This window comes from Panulirus ornatus, chromosome 28, assembly GCF_036320965.1.
Source record: "Panulirus ornatus isolate Po-2019 chromosome 28, ASM3632096v1, whole genome shotgun sequence".
NCBI classification, from domain to species: Eukaryota; Metazoa; Arthropoda; class Malacostraca; order Decapoda; family Palinuridae; genus Panulirus; species Panulirus ornatus.
Window position 1 is genome coordinate 22,561,558 of NC_092251.1, and position 26,356 is coordinate 22,587,913.

The following is a 26,356-nucleotide window of genomic DNA, read 5'->3' on the forward strand; positions in this document are numbered from 1 at the left end:
CACCCCACCCACATACACATGTATATACATACACGTCCACACATGCAAATATACATACCTATACACCTCAATGTACACATATATATATACACACACAGACATATACATATATACACATGTAAATAATTCATACTATCTGCCTTTATTTATTCCCGTCGCCAGCTCGCCACACATGGAATAACAACCCCCTCCCCCTCATGTGTGCGAGGTAGCACAAGAAAAGACACCAAAGGCCCCATTTGTTCACACTCAGTATCTAGCTGTCATGTAATAATGCCCGAAACCACAGCTCCCTTTCCACATCCAGGCCCTACAGAACTTTCCGTGGCTTGCCCCAGACGCTTCACATGCCCTGGTTCAATCCATTGACAGCACATCGACCCCGGTATACCACATCGTTCCAATTCACTCTATTCCTTGCACACCTTTCACCCTCCTGCATGTTCAGGCCCCGATCACTCAAAATCTTTTTCACTCCATCTTTCCACCTCCAATTAGGTCTCCCACTTCTCGTTCCCTCCACCTCTGACATATATCCTCTTGGTCAATCTTTCCTCACTCATTCTCTCCATGTGACCAAACCATTTCAAAACACCCTCTTCTGCTCTCTCAACCACACTTTTTATTTCCACACATCTCTCTTACCCTTACATTACTTACTTGATCAAACCACCTCACACCACATATTGTCCTCAAACATCTCATTTCCAGCACATCCACCCTCTTGCGCACAACTCTATCCATAGCCCACGCCTCACAACCATACAACATTGTTGGAACCACTATTCCTTCAAACATACCCATTTTTGCTTTCCGAGATAATGTTCTCGACTTCCAAACATTCTTTAAGGCTCCCAGAATTTTCGCCCCTCCCCCACCCTATGATTCACTTCCGCTTCCATGGTTCCATCTGCTACCAGATCGACTCCCAGATATCTAAAACACTTTACTTCCTTCAGTTTTTCTCCATTCAAACTTACCTCCCAATTGCCTTGACCCTCAACCCTACTGTACCTAATAACCTTGCTCTTATTCACATTTACTCTTAACTTTCTTCTTTCACACACTTTACCAAACTCAGTCACCAGCTTCTGCAGTTTCTCACATGAATCAGCCACCAGCGCTGTATCATCAGCAAACAGCAACTGACTCACTTCCCAAGCTCTCTCATCCACAACAGGCTGCATACTTGCCTCTGTTTCCAAAACTCTTGCATTCACCTCCCTAACAACCCCATCCATAAACAAATTAAACAACCATGGAGACATCACACACCCCTACGGCAAACCTACATTCACTGAGAACCAATCACTTTCCTCTCTTCCTACATGTACACATGCCTTACATCCTCGATAAAAACTTTTCACGGCTTCCAACAACTTGCCTCCCACACCCTATATTCTTAATACCTTCCACAGAGCATCTCTATCAACTCTATCATATGCCTTCTCCAGATCCATAAATGCTACATACAAATCCATTTGCTTTTCTAAGTATTTCTCACATACATTCTTCAAAGCAAACACCTGATCCACACATCCTCTATCACTTCTGAAACCTCACTGCTCTTCCCCAATCTGATGCTCTGTACATGCCTTTACCCTCTCAATCAATACCCTCCCATATAATTTACCAGGAATACTCAACAAATTTATACCTCTGTAATTTGAGCACTCACTCTTATCCCCTTTGCCTTTATACAATGGTACTATGCAAGCATTCCGCCAATCCTCAGGCACCTCACTATGAATCATATTATTTTTTATTATACTTTGTCGCTGTCTCCCGCGTTTGCGAGGTAGCGCAAGGAAACAGACGAAAGAAATGGCCCAACCCCCCCCCATACACATGTATATACATACGTCCACACACGCAAATATACATACCTACACAGCTTTCCATGGTTTACCCCAGACGCTTCACATGCCTTGATTCAATCCACTGACAGCACGTCAACCCCGGTATACCACATCGCTCCAATTCACTCTATTCCTTGCCCTCCTTTCACCCTCCTGCATGTTCAGGCCCCGATCACACAAAATCTTTTTCACTCCATCTTTCCACCTCCAATTTGGACTCCCTCTTCTCCTTGTTCCCTCCACCTCCGACACGTATATCCTCTTGGTCAATCTTTCCTCACTCATCCTCTCCATGTGCCCAAACCACTTCAAAACACCCTCTTCTGCTCTCTCAACCACGCTCTTTTTATTTCCACACATCTCTCTTACCCTTACGTTACTCACTCGATCAAACCACCTCACACCACACATTGTTCTCAAACATCTCATTTCCAGCACATCCATCCTCCTGCGCACAACTCTATCCATAGCCCACGCCTCGCAACCATACAACATTGTTGGAACCACTATTCCTTCAAACATACCCATTTTTGCTTTCTGAGATAATGTTCTCGACTTCCACACATTCTTCAAGGCCCCCAGAATTTTCGCCCCCTCCCCCACCCTATGATCCACTTCCGCTTCCATGGTTCCATCCGCTGCCAGATCCACTCCCAGATATCTAAAACACTTCACTTCCTCCAGTTTTTCTCCATTCAAACTCACCTCCCAATTGACTTGACCCTCAACCCTACTGTACCTAATAACCTTGCTCTTATTCACATTTACTCTTAACTTTCTTCTTCCACACACTTTACCAAACTCAGTCACCAGTTTCTGCAGTTTCTCACATGAATCAGCCACCAGCGCTGTATCATCAGCGAACAACAACTGACTCACTTCCCAAGCTCTCTCATCCCCAACAGACTTCATACTTGCCCCTCTTTCCAAAACTCTTGCATTTACCTCCCTAACAACCCCATCCATAAACAAATTAAACAACCATGGAGACATCACACACCCCTGCCGCAAACCTACATTCACTGAGAACCAATCACTTTCCTCTCTTCCTACACGTACACATGCCTTACATCCTCGATAAAAACTTTTCACTGCTTCTAACAACTTGCCTCCCACACCATATATTCTTAATACCTTCCACAGAGCATCTCTATCAACTCTATCATATGCCTTCTCCAGATCCATAAATGCTACATACAAATCCATTTGCTTTTCTAAGTATTTCTCACATACATTCTTCAAAGCAAACACCTGATCCACACATCCTCTACCACTTCTGAAACCACACTGCTCTTCCCCAATCTGATGCTCTGTACATGCCTTCACCCTCTCAATCAATACCCTCCCATATAATTTACCAGGAATACTCAACAAACTTATACCTCTGTAATTTGAGCACTCACTCTTATCCCCTTTGCCTTTGTACAATGGCACTATGCACGCATTCCGCCAATCCTCAGGCACCTCACCATGAATCATACATACATTAAATAACCTTACCAACCAGTCAACAATACAGTCACCCCCTTTTTTTATAAATTCCACTGCAATACCATCCAAACCTGCTGCCTTGCCGGCTTTCATCTTCCGCAAAGCTTTCACTACCTCTTCTCTGTTTACCAAATCATTTTCCCTAACCCTCTCACTTTGCACACCACCTCGACCAAAACACCCTATATCTGCCACTCTATCATCAAACACATTCAACAAACCTTCAAAATACTAACTCCATCTCCTTCTCACATCACCACTACTTGTTATCACCTCCCCATTAGCCCCCTTCACTGAAGTTCCCATTTGCTCCCTTGTCTTACGCACTCTATTTACCTATTTCCAAAACATCTTTTTATTCTCCCTAAAATTTAATGATACTCTCTCACCCCAACTCTCATTTGCCCTCTTTTTCACCTCTTGCACCTTTCTTTTGACCTCCTGCCTCTTTCCTTTATACATCTCCCACTCATTTGCATTATTTCCCTGCAAAAATCGTCCAAATGCCTGTCTCTTCTCTTTCACTAATAATCTTACTTCTTCATCCTACCACTCACTACCCTTTCTAATCAACCCACCTCCCACGCTTCTCATGCCACAAGCATCTTTTGCGCAAGCCATCACTGCTTCCCTAAATACATCCCATTCCTCCCCCACTCCCCGTACCTCCTTTGTTCTCACCTTTTTCCATTCTGTACTCAGTCTCTCTTGGTACTTCCTCACACAACTCTCCTTCCCAAGCTCACTTACTCTCACCACTCTCTTCACCCCAACATTCTCCCCAGCATCATTATATTATACTTTGCCGCTGTCTCCTGTGTTAGCAAGGTAGTGCAAGGAAAAAGATGAAAGAATGGCCCAACCCACCCACATACACATGTATATACATAAATGCCACACACACACACATATACATAACTTTACATTTCAATGTATGCATACATATACATACAGAGACATATACATATATACACATGTACATATTCATACATGCTGCCTTCATCCATTCATGCTGCCACCCCACCAGCACATGAAATGGCACCCCCTCTCCCCCCGTGTGCATGTGAGGTAGTGCTAGGAAAAGACAACAAAGGCCACTGACAGCATGTTGACCCTGGTATACCTCATCATTTCAGTTCACTCTATTCCTTGCACGCCTTTCACCCTCCTGTATGTTCAGGCCCCAATCGCTCAAAATCTTTTTCACTCCATTCTTCCACCTCCAGTTTGGTCTCCCACTTCTAGTTCCCTCCACCTTTGACACATATATCCTCTTTGTCAATCTTTCCTCACTCATTCTCTCCATGTGACCAAACCATTTCAATACACCCTCTTCTGCTCTCTCAACCACACTCTTTTTATTACCACACATCTCTCTTACCCTTTCATTACTTACTCGATCAAAGCACCTCACACCACATATTGTCCTCAAACATCTAATATCCAACGCATCCACCCTCCTCCGCACAAACCTATCTGTAGCCCATGCCTCACAACCATATAACATTATTGGAACCACTATTCCTGTGACTCACTTCTACTTCCATGCTTCCATCCGCTGCTAAACTACTCCCAGATATCTAAAACACTTCACTTTCTCCAGTTTTTCTCCATTCAGACTTACCTCCTAATTGACTTGTCCATCAACCCCCACTGAACCCTAAACCTTGCTGTTATTCACATTTACTCTCAACTTTCTTCTGTCACACACTTTACCAAACTCAGTCACAAGCTTCTGCAGTTTCTTACCCGAATCACCCACCAGTGCTGTATCATCAGCGAACAACAACTGACTTCCCAAGCCCTCTCATCCACAACAGATGGCATACTTGCCCCTCTCTCCAAAACTCTTGCATTCACCTTCCTAACCACCCCATCCCTAAACAAATTAAACAACCATAAAGACATCATGCACCCCTGCCACCAAACCAACACTTGCTGGGAACCAATCACTTTCCTCTCTTCTTACTCGTACACATGCCTTACATCCTTGATGAAAACATCTCACTGCTTCTAGCAAATTACCTCCCACACCATATGCTCTTAACACCTTCCACAGAGCATCTCTATCAACTCTATCATGTGCCTTCTCCAGATCTATAAGTGCTACATACAAATCCATCTGTTTTTCTAAGTATTTCTCATACATTCTTCAAAGCAAACACCTAATCCACACATCCTCTACCACTTCTGAAACCACACTGATCTTCCCCCACCTGATGCTCTGTACATGCCTTGACCTTCTCAATCAAAACCATCCCATATAATTTCCTTGGACTACTCAACAAACTTTTACCTCTGTAGTTTGAACACTCACTTTTATCCCCTTTGCTTTTGTACAGTGGCACTATGCATGCATTCCACCAATCCTCAGGCACTTCACCATGAGCCATACATACAATGAATATCCTCACCAACCAGTCAACAACACAGTCACCCCCTTTTTTTTAATAGATTCCACTGCAGTACCATCCAAACCTGCCACCTTGCCGGCTTTGATCTTCTGCAAAGCTTTCACTACCTCTTCTCTGTTTACCAAATCATTCTCCCTGACCCTCTCACTTCACACATCACCTCGACCAAAACACCCTATATCTGCCACTCTATCATCAAACACATTCAACAAACCTTCAAAATACTCACTCCATCTCCTTCTCACTTCACCACTCTTTGTTATTACCCCCCCATTTGCCCCCCTTCACCGATGTTCCATTTGTTTTCTTGTCTTATGCACTTTATTTACCTCCTTCCAAAACATCTTTTTATTCTCCCAAAAATTTAATGATACTCTCTCACCCCAATTCTCTTTTGCCCTCTTTTTCACCTCTTGTACCTTTCTCTTGACCTCTTGCCTCTTTCTTTTATACATCTCCCAGTCATTTGCACTACCTCCCTGCAAAAATTGTCCAAATGCCTCCCTCTTCTCTTTCACTAACAATCTTACCTCTTCATCCCACTACTCACTACCCTTTCTATTCTGCCCACCTCCCACCTTTCTCATGCCACTGGCAACTTTTGTGCAAGCCATCACTGCTCCCCTAAATACATCCCATTCCACCCTCACTCCCCTCACATCATTTGCTCTCCCCTTTTTCCATTCTGCACTCAATCTCTCCTGGTACTTCGTCACACAGGTCTCCTTTCCAAGCTCACTTACTCTCACCTCTCTCTTCACCCCAGCATTCTCTTTTCTTTTCTGAAAACCTCTACATATCTTCACCTTCGCTCTACAAGATAATGATCAGGCACCCCTCCAGTTGCCCCTCTCAGCACATTAACGTCCAAAGTCTATCTTTCACGTGCCTATCAATTAACACATAATCCAATAACGCTGTCTTACCATCTCTCCTACTTACATACGTATACTCATGTATATCTTTCTTTTTAAACCAGGTATTCCCAATCACCTGTCCTTTTTCAGCACACAAATCCACAAGCTCTTCACCATTTCCATTTACAAAACTAAACACCCCATGTACACCAATTATTCCCTCAAATGTCACATAACTCACCTTTGCATTCAAATCACCCATCACCATAACCTGGTCTCATGCATCAAAGCTGCTAACACACTCACTCAGCTGCTCCCAAAACACTTGCCTGTCATGATCTTTCTCCTCATGCCCAGGTGCATAGGCAGCAATAATCAACCATCTCTCTCCATCCACTTTCAGTTTTACCCACGTCAATCTAGAGTTTACTTTCTTACACTCTATCACATACTCCCACCACTCCTGCTTCAGGAGTATTGCTACTCCTTCCTTTGCTCTTGTCCTCCCACCAATCCCTGACTTTACTCCCAAGACATTCCCAAACCACTCTTCCCCTTCATCCATGAACTTTGTTTCACTCAGAGTCAAAACATCCAGGTTCCTTTCCTCAAACATACTACCTAACTCTCCTTTTTCTCATCTTTGTTACATCCACACACATTTAGACACCCCAATCTGAGCCTTCAAGGAGGATGAGCACTCCCCGGACCCCAATTTGAGCCTTCGAGGAGGATGAGCACTCCCCGCATGACTCCTTCTTCTGTTTCCCCTTATAGAAAGTTAGGATACAAGGAGGGGAGAGTTTCTAGCCCCCTGCTCCCGTCCCTTTTTGTTGCCTTCTTCAACATGCGGGGAATGCGTGGGAAGTATTCTTTCTCCCCTGTCCCCAGGGATAGTGTTTTTCCTAAGATTCATGAAGCAACCACCATTTCCTTGAAATGTCTTTGCTGCTCTCTCTTCTGCTGTCATCATATATATCTGGGCCTTTGTTTGCATCACAAGCATGCTGATGGGAATATTTTTATGAGTTTGTTATTCAGTCCATGTGCTCAACATTTGTTCCATTCACTTCATATTCAAACTTCAGGAATATGAGGTCTTAAATGCACTGCTTAATGTTCCATTCTTGGCACTATCCTTGATCTTCTCTGCTCTATCATCTGTAAAGCTGGTTCACTAAGTCAAGAGCACACTTGATATCAGATGTTTGTTCACTTCTCCTAACATTTGACCATATCCATTTAACCTCAGTGGTGATAGCTTTTCACTTTTTAGCACAACTTATACCAGGAGAACATAAAGGATACTTTGATAGCATGATACAAGGGGCAAAAGTGTGCAGTACACAGTGTACTGCAATGCAAAATTTTGTAGTACGCCATGACAATTGACTATATCTACGCCACACTATGCTTCTTTTACAGTACTGGCAGTACTGCACCACCATGCTGCCGGTTCAATGATGATTGTGTTATTCCAAACAAAAAAAATGTAAATGGACTGTATGTGTTATTCTAGAGATGATGTAAATCAAACATGCTTGAATCACGAGGTCCCTGTACTTGAAAATTAATGTGTATAATGCTAAAAACAGGAGAGAAGTAAGGAATGGCCAGAGTTAGTCAGAAACATGGTATATGTAATTCAGTCTGACAAAATATAAAGTAATGAAGTTGGGACACAGTGAAAGGAACCTGAGACATGACTGTCATCTTACAAGAAAAAAATTGCACAAATCTTTGTGTGAAATGGAACATGAGTTTAACAGAATACCAAGAACACCACATTTTGAGACTTGTTCAGAAAGCATATTATGCCTGTTCAGTGATTTTAGAACTGCAGTTAACACACTAAGTCCTACTCACATATGATGTACATTTGGTTAGTAGAGTCCAAACCACCTACGCTGTACAGTCTGACTTTTCTTGCCCACATTTTAAGGAGCCAGAAGTTCCTTTACTGACTTCAGGCATGTATAGGTGCCACATGCTACCTGCAACTTCAGCTAGCAAGGAGAATTATCTACAGGGTTCAGTTACTGAGAGAAAACTACGGTGGGAGGACATTCCACATGTGCCCTACCTAGGCAGCTGCCCTGCTACACGTTGTAGTCGAGTGAAATTTTATAGGATTTGGATGATGATAACAGCGGTCTGTCAAGTTTGAACTTACCAGAAGATTATAAGAGTTGATTCTTGTTTTGATATTAGAGGAAGACTCAATCTTTAAGAGTGAAAATATAAAACTCAAAGATGATGCAGTGGGTCACAAAGTACACTGGATTTAAATGGTCACAGCACTGGGATTTAGATTCCTGAGCATTGCATTAGAATTTGAATGTATATGTCCCACTTATTGTAAATGGCTCAGGTTATCCTTTTATATTACAGATAATATTGATATTCATCAAGCCACAGAAGACAATGTTTTCAACTCAAGACTTAAAGGCTTAAGCATATGGATAAGAAAATGTTGTTGTAATATGTACAAAACAGTTACGTTTACTTACCTCCAACCCACCCATAAACAGATTAAACAGCTATGGTGACATGACACACCCTTGATGTAGATGCACCTTCACCGCTCCTACTCACACAAATGCCTTACTCTCTTATTGAAAGCTCGTCACTTCTTCTAGTAGTTTTTCTCTCTCACCATACATTCGTAGCATCTTCCACAAGGCATCTATCATCCCTCTCATATGTTTTCTCCAAATACATAGATGTCACATATGATTTACTTTCTTTTTCCTGTACTTCTCAGATTCTTCACTGTAAGCACCTGGTCCACATATCCTCTACTTCCTCTGAAGCCATATTACTCTTTCCCAGTCAGATGTTCTTTATATGCCACTAGCCTCTCAATTGCCACTTTCCCACACACCTTTCCAAGTATGCTCAGCAGATATGTATCTCTAGTATGAGCATTCATTTTTGTCCCCCTTGCCTTTATATGATGGGACTATATATGTATTCTGCCAATCCTCAGGTGCATTACCTTGGGTCATAAATACATGAAATAGCCTAACTGACCAATCACAACTATCACCCCCCCCCTTATTTTCATTTTTTAGAAACTCAGTTTCAGTCCCATCCTCCCCAGCTGCTTTGCTGCATTTCATCTTAAGTAAAACTTTCACTACCTCTCTCTTTTCACCATACCATTTTCAGGACTTTTCACTCTAAATACCAACTTTTCCTAAACATGCTACATCTGACATCACATTATCTCTTTTTCACATCGTATTTGCCTTTTACAACTTCTCCACCTTCTCTTCTCACTGTTATTCCTGTTTATTCTCTTGTTTTCTTCCAATCACTTGCACTCCTTCCCTGCAAATCCAGGCTTACACATCTTTTTCCTGTTTCACTAACATTTCAATTTCCTCATCCCATACATCCAAACTTGCCTTCTGCATGTCATGTATATCACGTTACATGTACGTACTACTTTTGTAAATACCTACGTCTCTCTTTACACCCCTTGTATTTATTCTCATCATTTATCATTCTCCTCTGAATCTTACTTCATACCTTTATATAGAGGCTTCTTTTCCAAGAGGCTTTATCTCGACCATATGACTTTACAGCTGATATCAGGGCTGCCAGAACCTTCCCTGCATGTTGTAGAAGGCGACTAAAAGGGAAGGGAGCGGGAGGCTGGAAATCCTCCCCTCTGGTTTTTTTTTTTTTTTTTTTTTTCCAAAAGAATGAACAGAGAAGAGGGCCAGGTGAGGATATTCCCTCAAAGACCCAGTCCTCTGTTCTTAACGCTACCTCGCTATCGTGGGAAATGGCAAATAGTATGAAAGAAAAGAAAGAAAAAATATGTAAATTTGAAAAGATCTGGTTAGTACTTTCAGGTTTGCAGCATTGGAGCCCAGATATGATGTAGACTTGTGTGATAACATAAAATGTTTGTCTAACCCAAATTAAGATGAGATACAGTTAGACTAGCAATTTCATCACTGAAATGAAGAAGAAATTATGGAAAAAAGAAAGTTGTGTAGATGTAAGTTTGGTCCAGAGTAGAGTTGAGCAATGAAATAAGATACATCTAGAGATGGTGTGATAACTGAGCATATGAAGAAGAAAATGGGTAAAGGAAGGAGTAATGTCTGAGGAAGATGTTATTGTGTAAGATGTAGTTGATAAGTAAAAGTTTGTTCAGTGAAATGGTGTGGAACTGAGGAAAGAATTATGGAAGAAAGAAATTAAGCCTGAAGGTTTCAGAGCTACTTGGGAGTGAGGGGATTTATATGTACAAGAGGAAGAACTATGAAGTGTGACGTGTACTCTGATGACAGTGTCTACCTAAACTTCTGTGCTGTAAGTGTGTGGAATATGTATGTGTGCTATATACCATAGTTTCATATGGAATTTGAAAGAATGTAAGATATATTATTTTCAGATACTCATAGAGCAGATTATTGCTGAGACTAACTTGAGTAGTGAACACCTCACTCCTGAGTTACGACTTCACCTAATCACTCAATCTTGTCGGCTATGGACGTCCTACCCACAAGACTCCCCATTCCTTGAACCTTTTTGGGCCTTCTATTGGCCTGGTGGGCAGGCTGTGTCAAGGTGAGCACTAAAGTGTCTTAGTGTTTTGATTATGATGTGAAGCTGGATTCTAGTCCAGATATTTACAACGGTATCCCAGGTTCATCAAAAGTGAAGAGGTTTGCATTTTTATAAATATTCTGCATGATTAAGGTTAGCATTGTTAATGATGATCACAAAGTGATTCATGCTAGAGTGAGGGAGTTATGGAGTAGCCAGCTTCACTTTGGTAATTTCTGTAGCCAGTCTCTTTCTGATAGTTTCATAAGCCAGTCTCACATGATATTTTCATGCTAGCAATGACAGGGTTTTAAACTTTTATAAGTTTTGAAAGCATGATTTTTAGGAATAATTCTTCACTAAGGTCATAATGGGTCTTCTTTACAATTCAAACTCTCGAAGAATCTTCGTGCATAGTGAGGTATCACAAAACTATTTTGAAGATGAATTTCCGGCTTCCACAAAGAGAGAGACACTATTCCCTGTGACAGGTCATATCTCTACACTTGTAACTACCCTCTTGATCTTCCAGCACTGGTGGGAGTGTTTCGGTATATATCTTAAGTACCAAAACGATATACTAGATCAGGAAAATCTTGACTTGCCATTGAATGAGTCTCCACATAGTACTACTGTCAGCAAAAAAAATAATTCAGATTTTCGAATACCATTAGCCTTTACAGTTCCATCCGGTGCTTGAGAAGATGATGTGGGCAGGAACAGAAGAGTGTTAGGATGTGTCTTGGGGGGAGTGAAAACGCGTTGATGAACTCGTCAACAATGGGACAGGGTCATAGTGGCTCCGGACTGCCGACTCAAGCCTAGCCTCTTTAAAGCAGCGAGGCTTCGAACACGTTCGAGGTGTGCAGCATCGTGAACAGCAGCAGCAACAGTAGCAGCAGCAGCACCGGCGGTCGTCAGAGCGCCACCACCACCACTGTCCAGTCTGGGTCCTCGGCCCTCCCTACCCCTACAGCCACCTCCCTAACGACATGCAGAGTTCCAGTTCGTGACTGTGCCCAACGTCCTAGTCCGGATCAACCCTTCCCGTCACCATTGGTCGAAGGAAAGACGAACGCTGAACAGTTGTGTTACTGGAGTGATAGTTTTCATGCATGGTGTTTTGACAAGAAAATAGTGAAGTTGGAGAAGAATGTAGCTTAGACATTGAAGCTTATTGATTCATTGGTGAAATTGATGAGAACTGCTATTGACGTTTGTGTGAATAAATTGTACATTTCCTTTTCCATAGCCAGAGGTTGATCCATTATGTGACGTTCATTTTTTTTTCATTCTTTTCAAGCTAAAAGTTTGTTTTCTAAATTGTTTCTTACATTTTTCATATGTATATATATGTATGTGTGTGTGTGTGTGTATGTGCGTATGTGTGTGTGTGTGTGTGTGTGTGTATATATATATATGTATATTATCCCTGGGGATAGGGGTGAAAGAATACTTCCCACGTATTCCTCGCGTGTCGTAGAAAGCGACTAGAGGGGACGGGAGCGGGGGGCCAGAAATCCTCCCCTCCTTGTATTAACTTTCTAAAATGGGAAACAGAAGAAGGAGTCACGCGGGGAGTGCTCATCCTCCTCGAAGGCTCAGAGTGGGGTGCCTAAATGTGTGTGGATGTAACCAAGATGTGAAAAAAGGAGAGATAGGTAGTATGTTTGAGGAAAGGAACCTGGATGTTTTGGCTCTGAGTGAAACGAAGCTAAAGGGTAAAGGGGAAGAGTGGTTTGGAAATGTCTGGGGAGTGAAGTCAGGGGTTAGTGAGAGGACAAGAGCAAGGGAAGGAGTAGCAATACTCCTGAAACAGGAGTTGTGGGAGTATGTGATAGAATGTAAGAAAGTAAATTCTCGATTAATATGGGTAAAATTGAAAGTTGATGGAGAGAGGTGGGTGATTATTGGTGCATATGCACCTGGGCATGAGAAGAAAGATCATGAGAGGCAAGTGTTTTGGGAGCAGCTAAATGAGTGTGTTAGCGGTTTTGATGCACGAGACCGGGTTATAGTGATGGGTGATTTGAATGCAAAGGTGAGTAATGTGGCAGTTGAGGGAATAATTGGTATGCATGGGGTGTTCAGTGTTGTAAATGGAAATGGTGAAGAGCTTGTAGATTTATGTGCTGAAAAAGGACTGATGATTGGGAATACCTGGTTTAAAAAGCGAGATATACATAAGTATACTTATGTAAGTAGGAGAGATGGCCAGAGAGCGTTATTGGATTACGTGTTAATTGACAGGCGTGCGAAAGAGAGACTTTTGGATGTCAATGTGCTGAGAGGTGCAACTGGAGGGATGTCTGATCATTATCTTGTGGAGGCTAAGGTGAAGATTAGTATGGGTTTTCAGAAAAGAAGAGTGAATGTTGGGGTGAAGAAGGTGGTGAGAGTAAGTGAGCTTGGGAAGGAGACCTGTGTGAGGAAGTATCAGGAGAGACTGTGTACAGAATGGAAAAAGGTGAGAACAATGGAAGTAAGGGGAGTGGGGGAGGAATGGGATGTATTTAGGGAATCAGTGATGGATTGCGCAAAAGATGCTTGTGGCATGAGAAGAGTGGGAGGTGGGCTGTTTAGAAAGGGTAGTGAGTGGTGGGATGAAGAAGTAAGAGTATTAGTGAAAGAGAAGAGGGAGGCATTTGGACGATTTTTGCAGGGAAAAAATGCAATTGAGTGGGAGAAGTATAAAAGAAAGAGACAAGAGGTCAAGAGAAAGGTGCAAGAGGTGAAAAAAAGGGCAAATGAGAGTTGGGGAGAGAGACTATCAGTAAATTTTAGGGAGAATAAAAAGATGTTCTGGAAGGAGGTAAATAGGGTGCGTAAGACAAGGGAGCAAATGGGAACTTCAGTGAAGGGCGTAAATGGGGAGGTGATAACAAGTAGTGGTGATGTGAGAAGGAGATGGAATGAGTATTTGAAGGTTTGTTGAATGTGTCTGATGACAGAGTGGCAGATATAGGGTGTTTTGGTCGAGGTGGTGTGCAAAGTGAGAGGGTTAGGGAAAATGATTTGGTAAACAGAGAAGAGGTAGTAAAAGCTTTGCGGAAGATGAAAGCCGGCAAGGCAGCAGGTTTGGATGGTATTGCAGTGGAATTTATAAAAAAAGGGGGTGACTGTATTGTTGACTGGTTGGTAAGGTTATTTAATGTATGTATGACTCATGGTGAGGTGCCTGAGGATTGGCGGAATGCGTGCATAGTGCCATTGTACAAAGGCAAAGGGGATAAGAGTGAGTGCTCAAATTACAGAGGTATAAGTTTGTTGAGTATTCCTGGTAAATTATATGGGAGGGTATTGATTGAGAGGGTGAAGGCATGTACAGAGCATCAGATTGGGGAAGAGCAGTGTGGTTTCAGAAGTGGTAGAGGATGTGTGGATCAGGTGTTTGCTTTGAAGAATGTATGTGAGAAATACTTAGAAAAGCAAATGGATTTGTATGTAGCATTTATGGATCTGGAGAAGGCATATGATAGAGTTGATAGAGATGCTCTGTGGAAGGTATTAAGAATATATGGTGTGGGAGGCAAGTTGTTAGAAGCAGTGAAAAGTTTTTATCGAGGATGTAAGGCATGTGTACGTGTAGGAAGAGAGGAAAGTGATTGGTTCTCAGTGAATGTAGGTTTGCGGCAGGGGTGTGTGATGTCTCCATGGTTGTTTAATTTGTTTATGGATGGGGTTGTTAGGGAGGTAAATGCAAGAGTCTTGGAAAGAGGGGCAAGTATGAAGTCTGTTGGGGATGAGAGAGCTTGGGAAGTGAGTCAGTTGTTGTTCGCTGATGATACAGCGCTGGTGGCGGATTCATGTGAGAAACTGCAGAAGCTGGTGACGGAGTTTGGTAAAGTGTGTGGAAGAAGAAAGTTAAGAGTAAATGTGAATAAGAGCAAGGTTATTAGGTACAGTAAGGTTGAGGGTCAAGTCAATTGGGAGGTGAGTTTGAATGGAGAAAAACTGGAGGAAGTGAAGTGTTTTAGATATCTGGGAGTGGATCTGTCAGCGGATGGAACCATGGAAGCGGAAGTGGATCATAGGGTGGGGGAGGGGGCAAAAATTTTGGGAGCCTTGAAAAATGTGTGGAAGTCGAGAACATTATCCCGGAAAGCAAAAATGGGTATGTTTGAAGGAATAGTGGTTCCAACAATGTTGTATGGTTGCGAGGCGTGGGCTATGGATAGAGTTGTGCGCAGGAGGATGGATGTGCTGGAAATGAGATGTTTGAGGACAATGTGTGGTGTGAGGTGGTTTGATCGAGTAAGTAACGTAAGGGTAAGAGAGATGTGTGGAAATAAAAAGAGCGTGGTTGAGAGAGCAGAAGAGGGTGTTTTGAAGTGGTTTGGGCACATGGAGAGAATGAGTGAGGAAAGATTGACCAAGAGGATATATGTGTCGGAGGTGGAGGGAACGAGGAGAAGAGGGAGACCAAATTGGAGGTGGAAAGATGGAGTGAAAAGCATTTTGTGTGATCGGGGCCTGAACATGCAGGAGGGTGAAAGGAGGGCAAGGAATAGAGTGAATTGGAGCGATGTGGTATACAGGGGTTGACGTGCTGTCAGTGGATTGAATCAAGGCATGTGAAGCGTCCGGGGTAAACCATGGAAAGCTGTGTAGGTATGTATATTTGCGTGTGTGGACGTATGTATGTACATGTGTATGGGGGGGGGTTGGGCCATTTCTTTCGTCTGTTTCCTTGCGCTACCTCGCAAACGCGGGAGACAGCGACGAGGTATAAAAAAAAAAAAAAAAAAAAAAAAAAAAATGTTAGTGGTAAATATGCTAATTTTCTTGTTGATTACTGAAGTCTCCTCCCCTTTGACATCTTTTTCTTTAACCTTGACAGAAAGAGTATTACGCAATAGTTCTAATTCCTGGAGAATCTTTGTGCATAGTGAGGCATCACAAAATTGGTTGAATAGTAGTGGTAGATATTATGCTAATTTTCTTGTTGATTACTAAAGTCTCCTATTTGACGTCTTTTTCTTTAACCTTCATAGAGAGAGGACACAATAGTTTGAAACCCCCTTCCCAGAATTTGTTTCAGATCACATGGTTTTGAAAAAATGTACAAAACTAATTATAGTGGCTTCATAGTTACCACACATTACTGAACATTTGTAGTTAACAATTGAAGTACATTGTCGAAAATGGTCAGCTCACTTGTCAAGCCCTGCCAGTAGATGGCAGCACTCCACTTTTTGCCCTCTGCAACTGGCAACAGATTAGTCTAATTCATGCAATTGGAAGTAGCAGTTTCCCCTTTATATGATGAAAAAATTGCTGGATGGATAGCATGAATTTCTCTAAATGGTCAGACCATCTCTAGATTTTAGAGAGAAACTAGGATCCCCAGGGGTTAGACACTTCTAACCCTCTGTCCTCAGATGAGGTGAAGGCTAACCTACTGTTTGGTGCTAGTGACCTGCTGACTTGGCTCACCAGTCAGCATCTTTCACTCATTAGTGATATCATTGGCCTACTGTCTGTCATAGTGTTGCATGCTATGGAGAATCTTGGATGTATGCAGACATTCTGCTGAGAAAGTTGAGTGACTGAATGGAACAGGAAGCTAGGAAATGAGATGGGTTAAGGGTCTTATATGCAAACTGAAAATCCTTTTTTGAGTACAGCAACCTCTTTCAATGAATCACCTGCTCTGTGGAAACAGAAGGGGATTAAAATCCCGCATGGGGTTCAGTCTGTTGTTATGGTGTTACGGTAATTCATATTTAAGTATGCTGACTCACTCTTACCCACACATCTTTCCTTTTGTAAGAAAAGGTTTCATTCATGTTTCTCAATGTATTTTCATTATCATTTGTCTCATTAAGATAAATGCCTTCTACCATGTCAGATGTTACCTGATTTTTACCACTATTTTTTTCAGCTGTCCACTTAGGTAAGTATACATTTGCATGATTAAGAATGATTTACTGAAAGGAAGTAGCCTTATCATAGGCAAAGAGGTCTTCAGTTACCTATTTACTCTCTGTACTCATGTATCTTTGAAAGTCTGTGATCTATGGATGGGTCATGGAGATCATTCCTGGTCAGAATGATTAATTTTAGACTATCATGTTTTTATAAAACAAAGTCTATTGATATGAAGAGATTAGAAGCCTAAATAAAAAAAATTCTCATTCATGTTAGGCTCTTGAATATTAGTAATTTGAATTTTATTTGAAATTACAAAAAGTGCTGTAAATATCACTCTCTTTCTGTCAGCTTTACGATTAAAGTTTGTTTCTTTTGCAGGTTTGTGCTGGATAATTCTCATCTTGTTAAAGGGAAATGTGTTCTTGACTTTGGATGTGGCTGTGGAGCAAGTGGATTGGCAGCAAAAGTATCTAAAGCAAAACAAGTCACTTTTAATGATGTGGATGAAGGTAAATACCCATGAAATTCAAATTTCATACCCTCATTAGATGTATTAAAAAATAAAGAAGACTTAATGTAGGAACTACTTATTAAGGTTCAGGAAAATGAATCTATCTGGGAATTTAGAGAAACTGAAACTGACATTTCTATATGTGTGTAATGTAGCAATAAATGATTAAGCAAGAGAAATATTTGATATGGCAGAGTAATTTGGTTCTGGCTGGAAGAAGTTAAAGGAAATGCTCAGAAGACATGTGATACTTAGAAAATAGAGGTTAAGAATGTGCATTATACTGTGTTTAACCCATAAAACATTGTTCTTCCCACTAAATGAACCACATATGTGAAAAAATTTACAAATTCTTTTTTCTTTACATAATATGTCTATCATACTTTATCAAAGAAAACTCCCCAAAATAAGTATATTTTCTTCTGTGTTGGTGTGGGAGGGTTTTTTAGAGAATGGGGGAGGTCCTATGCTAGTGACATGGATGTTTCTTATCCTTGTTAATCATACAGTGATCATGGCTTTTTCCTATGATGAATTTGTTCTGTGAACACCAAATTGCACTACATAAGTTCAGATTTTTTCAAGGTAAATTTTCACATTTCACATTTGTATTGTTTATAAATCATGTTTTACGAACTTGGTTTGCTACCAGTGACATACATGGATAATTATTTGAAACAGACATCAGATTGAAGCTTTAAATCTTTATATGCTGAAGGAAACAGTCCAGTAAGCATTATTAGAAGATGATAGGAACAAGTTAAGGATTAAAGGTACATGTTATTGAATATTGGTGCCTTAAAGTTATTTTTTCTTCCTTATGGGAGGCAGCCAGTGAGTTAAAGAAATTAAAGAGCCCTACTTTCTCTTTGGGGAGAATTCCAGTAATGAGTTATTATTAGTGCTTATGTACCTGGCCATGATAAGAAAGATCACATGAGGCAAGTGTTTTTAGAGCAGCTGTGTGAGTGTGTTAGCAGTTTTGATGCAAGAGACCAGGTATTAGTGATGGGTGATTTGAATATGAAGGTGAGTAATTTGGCAGTTAAGGGTATAATTAGGGGTCTTGGGGTATTCAGTATAGTGGATGGTAAAAGTGAACAGCTTTTGGAGTTGTATGCTGAAAAAGGGACACTGGTGATTGGGAATATCTGGTTTAAAAAGAGGGACATTCATAAGTATATGTATGTGAGCAGGCATTATCAGATTATATACTAAGTGATAGGCATATAAAAGAGACTTAGATGTAAATATGCTGAAAAGGATAGCTGGCGGGATGTCTGATCACTGTCTCGTGGAGGTGAGGATTAAGATTTGTAGAGGTTTACGGGAAAGAAATAACTCCTGTGGTGTAGCGGTTAGCGTTCCTGACCATGACATATTCACTGGCCGCCCAGAGTCAAGTGCATTGGTTTGAATCCTGGTTATGGCAGTCAGTCCACCGTCAACCCAGCTGTTCATCCAACCCTTGGGGTTGTTTGATAAAATAGGTACCTGGCTTAGGCTAGGGACAATTGTCCTCGATTGTTTACATCAGTGTTTTGATATCATTAGTGTACGATGCAGTGAAACTATGGTTGTGCACAATGCACAAAGTCTGCAGAAAGCTAGTGAGTATAAAATGGAGCCATGGGGATAGCCGCAAAATGTCCCACAGCTGTTATGATGGTAATGAAGAGAACTGACCCAACCGCACATCACTCAAGATACTGCTGGAAGCAACGAGCTGAGGCCTGAGACGGTCAGCCTGGTGACCTTTGCTGAGATGAGGTCATGCTGTCAACAACTTATCGGAAGCAGTATGAGGACCAGCCACCACCTTAGGCCTCTCACTTGCTCTCCAAGACACAGGTCTTCCCACCATCTGCTGCCATACACACCTGCCCGATGGAAGGCACGCAAGAAAGCTGAGACAGGATGATGATGAGATATATCCAGCTTGGAAGGATCAAGGTGCACGGAACCGCTTCGGGTGAACATACTGGACGTGGTGGTACAAGTAGTTGCACGGACTGTGATCCTCGCTTTGGTTACAAGAATGTTCTTCCGCCCACCAGTAATGCTACTACTTTTGTGAATTAAGAACCATTGCAACACAAACCTCGCCAGGTGGTAGAGTGACCCGCAGTGTATCGAGACAGACTTCCCCAAAACTTTTTTAAAGGGGAAGTAAATGTTTATAGTTGTGTTACTGGAGTGATAGTTTTCATACATGATGCTCTGACAAGAAAATAGTGAAATTGGAAAAAAATGTAGCTTAGACATTGAAGCTTATTCTTTCATTGAAATGTGAGCAAAAGGAGTTTTTTTTCAAAGTGATAGAGATGGAAAGCAAAAAGGTGTTTTTCATAAATGTACTGGAAAAGTCGAGGTCCAGATAAATTTTTGGTCTGTCAAGGCTTTATTATGGCGGATGACCAACTACCTACCCTCATGTATCCAAGATATGGTTGTACTTTGTGTAATGAAGACAATTGAGAAACATCATAAGCCAATATTCCAGTTTCATGATAAGAGAAGTGGACCAAACAGTATGATACAGTGGTTAAATTGATGAAAACTACTATTGACGTTTGTGTAAATAAATTATACATTTCCCTTTTCCATAGCCAGAGGTTGAACCATTATGTGACATTCATTTTTTCATTTCATTTCAAGCTAGAAGTTTCAGTTTTCTAAATTATTTCTTACATTTTTCATTTTGCTTCTTTTAAACTATTCGCCATTTCCCGCGTTAGCGAGGTAGCGTTAAGAACAGAGGACTGGTCCTTTTTTGGAATATCCTCACCTGGCCCCCCTCTGTTCCTTCTTTTGGAAAAAAAAAAAAAAAAAGGAGAGGGGAGGACTTCCTGCCCCCCTGCTCCCTCCCCTTTTAGTCGCCTTCTACGACACGCAGGGAATACGTGGGAAGTATTCTTAATCCCCTATCCCCATATGTATATATATATATATATATATATATATATATATATATATTATTCTTAATCCCCTATCCCCATATGTATATATATATATATATATATATATATATATATATATATTATCCCTGGGGATAGGGGATTAAGAATACTTCCCACGTATTCCCTGCGTGTCGTAGAAGGCGACTAAAATGGGAGGGAGCGGGGGGCTGGAACTCCTCCCCTCTCGTTTTTTTTTTCATTTTCCAAAAGAAGGAGCAGAGGGGGCCAGATGAGGATATTCCAAAAAAGGCCCAGTCCTCTGTTCTTAACGCTACCTCGCTAACGCGGGAAATGGCAAATAGTTTAAAAGAAGAAAAAAAGATATATATATATATATATATATATATATATATATAATGAGTAATGTGGCAGTTGAGGGAATAATTGGTATACATGGGGTGTTCAGTGTTGTAAATGGAAATGGTGAAGAGCTTGTAGATTTATGTGCTGAAAAAGGACTGATGATTGGGAATACCTGGTTTAAAAAGCGAGATATACATAAGTATACTTATGTAAGTAGGAGAGATGGCCAGAGAGCGTTATTGGATTACGTGTTAATTGGCAGGCGCGGGAAAGAGAGACTTTTGGATGTTAATGTGCTGAGAGGTGCAACTGGAGGGATGTCTGATCATTATCTTGTGGAGGCTAAGGTGAAGATTTGTATGGGTTTTCAGAAAAGAAGAGTGAATGTTGGGGTGAAGAGGGTGGTGAGAGTAAGTGAGCTTGGGAAGGAGACTTGTGTGAGGAAGTACCAGGAGAGACTGAGTACAGAATGGAAAAAGGTGAGAACAATGGAAGTAAGGGGAGTGGGGGAGGAATGGGATGTATTTATTTAATCAGTGATGGATTGCGCAAAAGATGCTTGTGGCATGAGAAGAGTGGGAGGTGGGTTGATTAGAAAGGGTAGTGAGTGGTGGGATGAAGAAGTAAGAGTATTAGTGAAAGAGAAGAGAGAGGCATTTGGACGATTTTTGCAGGGAAAAAATGCAATTGAGTGGGAGATGTATAAAAGAAAGAGACAGGAGGTCAAGAGAAAGGTGCAAGAGGTGAAAAAAAGGGCAAATGAGAGTTGGGGTGAGAGAGTATCATTAAATTTTAGGGAGAATAAAAAGATGTTCTGGAAGGAGGTAAATAAAGTGCGTAAGACAAGGGAGCAAATGGGAACTTCAGTGAAGGGCGCAAATGGGGAGGTGATAACAAGTAGTGGTGATGTGAGAAGGAGATGGAGTGAGTATTTTGAAGGTTTGTTGAATGTGTTTGATGATAGAGTGGCAGATATAGGGTGTTTTGGTCGAGGTGGTGTGCAATGTGAGAGGGTTAGGGAAAATGATTTGGTAAACAGAGAAGAGGTAGTAAAAGCTTTGCGGAAGATGAAAGCCGGCAAGGCAGCAGGTTTGGATGGTATTGCAGTGGAATTTATTAAAAAAGGGGGTGACTGTATTGTTGACTGGTTGGTAAGGTTATTTAATGTATGTATGACTCATGGTGAGGTGCCTGAGGATTGGCGGAATGCGTGCATAGTGCCATTGTACAAAGGCAAAGGGGATAAGAGTGAGCGCTCAAATTACAGAGGTATAAGTTTGTTGAGTATTCCTGGTAAATTATATGGGAGGATATTGATTGAGAAGGTGAAGGCATGTACAGAGCATCAGATTGGGGAAGAGCAGTGTGGTTTCAGAAGTGGTAGAGGATGTGTGGATCAGGTGTTTGCTTTGAAGAATGTATGTGAGAAATACTTAGAAAAGCAAATGGATTTGTATGTAGCATTTATGGATCTGGAGAAGGCATATGATAGAGTTGATAGAGATGCTCTGTGGAAGGTATTAAGAATATATGGTGTGGGAGGCAAGTTGTTAGAAGCAGTGAAAAGTTTTTATCGAGGATGTAAGGCATGTGTACGTGTAGGAAGAGAGGAAAGTGATTGGTTCTCAGTGAATGTAGGTTTGCGGCAAGGGTGTGTGATGTCTCCATGGTTGTTTAATTTGTTTATGGATGGGGTGGTTAGGGAGGTGAATGCAAGAGTTTTGGAAAGAGGGGCAAGTATGAAGTCTGTTGGGGATGAGAGAGCTTGGGAAGTGAGTCAGTTGTTGTTCGCTGATGATACAGCGCTGGTGGCTCATTCATGTGAGAAACTGCAGAAGCTGGTGACTGAGTTTGGTAAAGTGTGTGGAAGAAGAAAGTTAAGAGTAAATGTGAATAAGAGCAAGGTTATTAGGTACAGTAGGGTTGAGGGTCAAGTCAATTGGGAGGTGAGTTTGAATGGAGAAAAACTGGAGGAAGTGAAGTGTTTTAGATATCTGGGAGTGGATCTGTCAGCGGATGGAACCATGGAAACGGAAGTGGATCATAGGGTGGGGGAGGGGGTGAAAATTCTGGGGGCCTTGAAGAATGTGTGGAAGTCGAGAACATTATCTCGGAAAGCAAAAATGGGTATGTTTGAAGGAATAGTGGTTCCAACAATGTTGTATGGTTGCGAGGCGTGGGCTATGGATAGAGTTGTGCACAGGAGGATGGATGTGCTGGAAATGAGATGTTTGAGGACAATGTGTGGTGTGAGGTGGTTTGATCGAGTGAGTAACGTAAGGGTAAGAGAGATGTGTGGAAATAAAAAGAGCGTGGTTGAGAGAGCAGAAGAGGGTGTTTTGAAGTGGTTTGGGCACATGGAGAGAATGAGTGAGGAAAGATTGACCAAGAGGATATATGTGTCGGAGGTGGAGGGAACGAGGAGAAGAGGGAGACCAAATTGGAGGTGGAAAGATGGAGTGAAAAAGATTTTGTGTGATAGGGGCCTGAACATGCAGGAGGGTGAAAGGAGGGCAAGGAATAGAGTGAATTGGAGCGATGTGGTATACCGGGGTTGACGTGCTGTCAGTGGATTGAATCAAGGCATGTGAAGCGTCTGGGGTAAACCATGGAAAGCTGTGTAGGTATGTATATTTGCGTGTGTGGACGTATGTATATACATGTGTATGGGGGTGGGTTGGGCCATTTCTTTCGTCTGTTTCCTTGCGCTACCTCGCAAACGCGGGAGACAGCGACAAAGTATAATAAATAAATAAATATAAAATATATATGTGTATATATATATTATCCCGGGGAATAGGGGTGAAAGAATACTTCCCACGCATTCCTCACGTGTCGTAGAAGGCGACTAGAGGGGACAGGAGCGGGGGGCCAGAAATCCTCCCCTCCTTGTAATTTTAACTTTCTAAAAAATGGGAAACAGAAGGAGTCACACGGGGAGTGCTCATCCTACTCGTAGTAAAGTCAGGGGTTAGTGAGAGGACAAGAGCAAGGGAAGGAGTAGCAGTACTACTGAAATAGGAGTTGTGGGAGTATGTGATAGAATGTAAGAAAGTAAATTCTCAATTAATATGGGTAAAACTGAAAGTTGATGGAGAGAGATGGGTGATTATTGGTGCATATGCACCTGGGCATGAGAAGAAAGATCATGAGGCAAGTGTTTTGGGAGCAGCTGAATGAGTGTGTTAGTGGTTTTGATGCACGAGACCGGGTTATAGTGATGGGTGATTTGAATGCAAAAGTGAGTATTGTGGCAGTTAGGGAATAATTGGTATACATGGGGTGATCAGTGTTGTAAATGGAAATGGTGAAGAGCTTGTAGATTCATGTGCTGAAAAAGGACTGGTGATTGGGAATACCTGGTTTAAAAAGCGAGATATACATAAGTATACGTATGTAAGTAGGAGAGATGGCCAGAGAGCGTTATTGGATTACGTGTTAATTGACAGACGTGCGAAAGAGAGACTTTTGGATGTAAATGTGCTGAGAGGTGCAACTGGAGGGATGTCTGATCATTATCTTGTGGAGGCTAAGGTGAAGATTTGTATGGGTTTTCAGAAAAGAAGAGTGAATGTTGGGGTGAAGAGGGTGGTGAGAGTAAGTGAGCTTGGGAAGGAGACTTGTGTGAGGAAGTACCAGGAGAGACTGAGTACAGAATGGAAAAAGGTGAGAACAATGGAAGTAAGGGGAGTGGGGGAGGAATGGGATGTATTTATGTAATCAGTGATGGATTGCGCAAAAGATGCTTGTGGCATGAGAAGAGTGGGAGGTGGGTTGATTAGAAAGGGTAGTGAGTGGTGGGATGAAGAAGTAAGAGTATTAGTGAAAGAGAAGAGAGAGGCATTTGGACGATTTTTGCAGGGAAAAAATGCAATTGAGTGGGAGATGTATAAAAGAAAGAGACAGGAGGTCAAGAGAAAGGTGCAAGAGGTGAAAAAGAGGGCAAATGAGAGTTGGGGTGAGAGAGTATCATTAAATTTTAGGGAGAATAAAAAGATGTTCTGGAAGGAGGTAAATAAAGTGCGTAAGACAAGGGAGCAAATGGGAACTTCAGTGAAGGGCACAAATGGGGAGGTGATAACAAGTAGTGGTGATGTGAGAAGGAGATGGAGTGAGTATTTTGAAGGTTTGTTGAATGTGTTTGATGATAGAGTGGCAGATATAGGGTGTTTTGGTCGAGGTGGTGTGCAAAGTGAGAGGGTTAGGGAAAATGATTTGGTAAACAGAGAAGAGGTAGTAAAAGCTTTGCGGAAGATGAAAGCCGGCAAGGCAGCAGGTTTGGATGGTATTGCAGTGGAATTTATTAAAAAAGGGGGTGACTGTATTGTTGACTGGTTGGTAAGGTTATTTAATGTATGTATGACTCATGGTGAGGTGCCTGAGGATTGGCGGAATGCGTGCATAGTGCCATTGTACAAAGGCAAAGGGGATAAGAGTGAGCGCTCAAATTACAGAGGTATAAGTTTGTTGAGTATTCCTGGTAAATTATATGGGAGGATATTGATTGAGAAGGGTGAAGGCATGTACAGAGCATCAGATTGGGGAAGAGCAGTGTGGTTTCAGAAGTGGTAGAGGATGTGTGGATCAGGTGTTTGCTTTGAAGAATGTATGTGAGAAATACTTAGAAAAGCAAATGGATTTGTATGTAGCATTTATGGATCTGGAGAAGGCATATGATAGAGTTGATAGAGATGCTCTGTGGAAGGTATTAAGAATATATGGTGTGGGAGGCAAGTTGTTAGAAGCAGTGAAAAGTTTTTATCGAGGATGTAAGGCATGTGTACGTGTAGGAAGAGAGGAAAGTGATTGGTTCTCAGTGAATGTAGGTTTGCGGCAAGGGTGTGTGATGTCTCCATGGTTGTTTAATTTGTTTATGGATGGGGTTGTTAGGGAGGTGAATGCAAGAGTTTTGGAAAGAGGGGCAAGTATGAAGTCTGTTGGGGATGAGAGAGCTTGGGAAGTGAGTCAGTTGTTGTTCGCTGATGATACAGCGCTGGTGGCTCATTCATGTGAGAAACTGCAGAAGCTGGTGACTGAGTTTGGTAAAGTGTGTGGAAGAAGAAAGTTAAGAGTAAATGTGAATAAGAGCAAGGTTATTAGGTACAGTAGGGTTGAGGGTCAAGTCAATTGGGAGGTGAGTTTGAATGGAGAAAAACTGGAGGAAGTGAAGTGTTTTAGATATCTGGGAGTGGATCTGGCAGCGGATGGAACCATGGAAACGGAAGTGGATCATAGGGTGGGGGAGGGGGTGAAAATTCTGGGGGCCTTGAAGAATGTGTGGAAGTCGAGAACATTATCTCGGAAAGCAAAAATGGGTATGTTTGAAGGAATAGTGGTTCCAACAATGTTGTATGGTTGCGAGGCGTGGGCTATGGATAGAGTTGTGCACAGGAGGATGGATGTGCTGGAAATGAGATGTTTGAGGACAATGTGTGGTGTGAGGTGGTTTGATCGAGTGAGTAACGTAAGGGTAAGAGAGATGTGTGGAAATAAAAAGAGCGTGGTTGAGAGAGCAGAAGAG

General features: G+C 41.8%; 1 protein-coding gene across 7 annotated transcripts in view; it reads left to right on the forward strand.

Moving 5' to 3' along the window:
- LOC139757901 (electron transfer flavoprotein beta subunit lysine methyltransferase-like) overlaps positions 1-26,356 on the forward strand; it is a 251,269-nt gene that overhangs the window by 169,908 nt on the left and 55,005 nt on the right. For all 7 annotated transcript variants that reach the window (XM_071678839.1, XM_071678838.1, XM_071678841.1 and 4 more), the window contains 2 exons: positions 11,033-11,208; positions 17,440-17,570. In XM_071678839.1, coding sequence (XP_071534940.1) covers positions 11,033-11,208; positions 17,440-17,570 — 307 coding nt within the window. The remainder of the gene's footprint in view (positions 1-11,032; positions 11,209-17,439; positions 17,571-26,356) is intronic.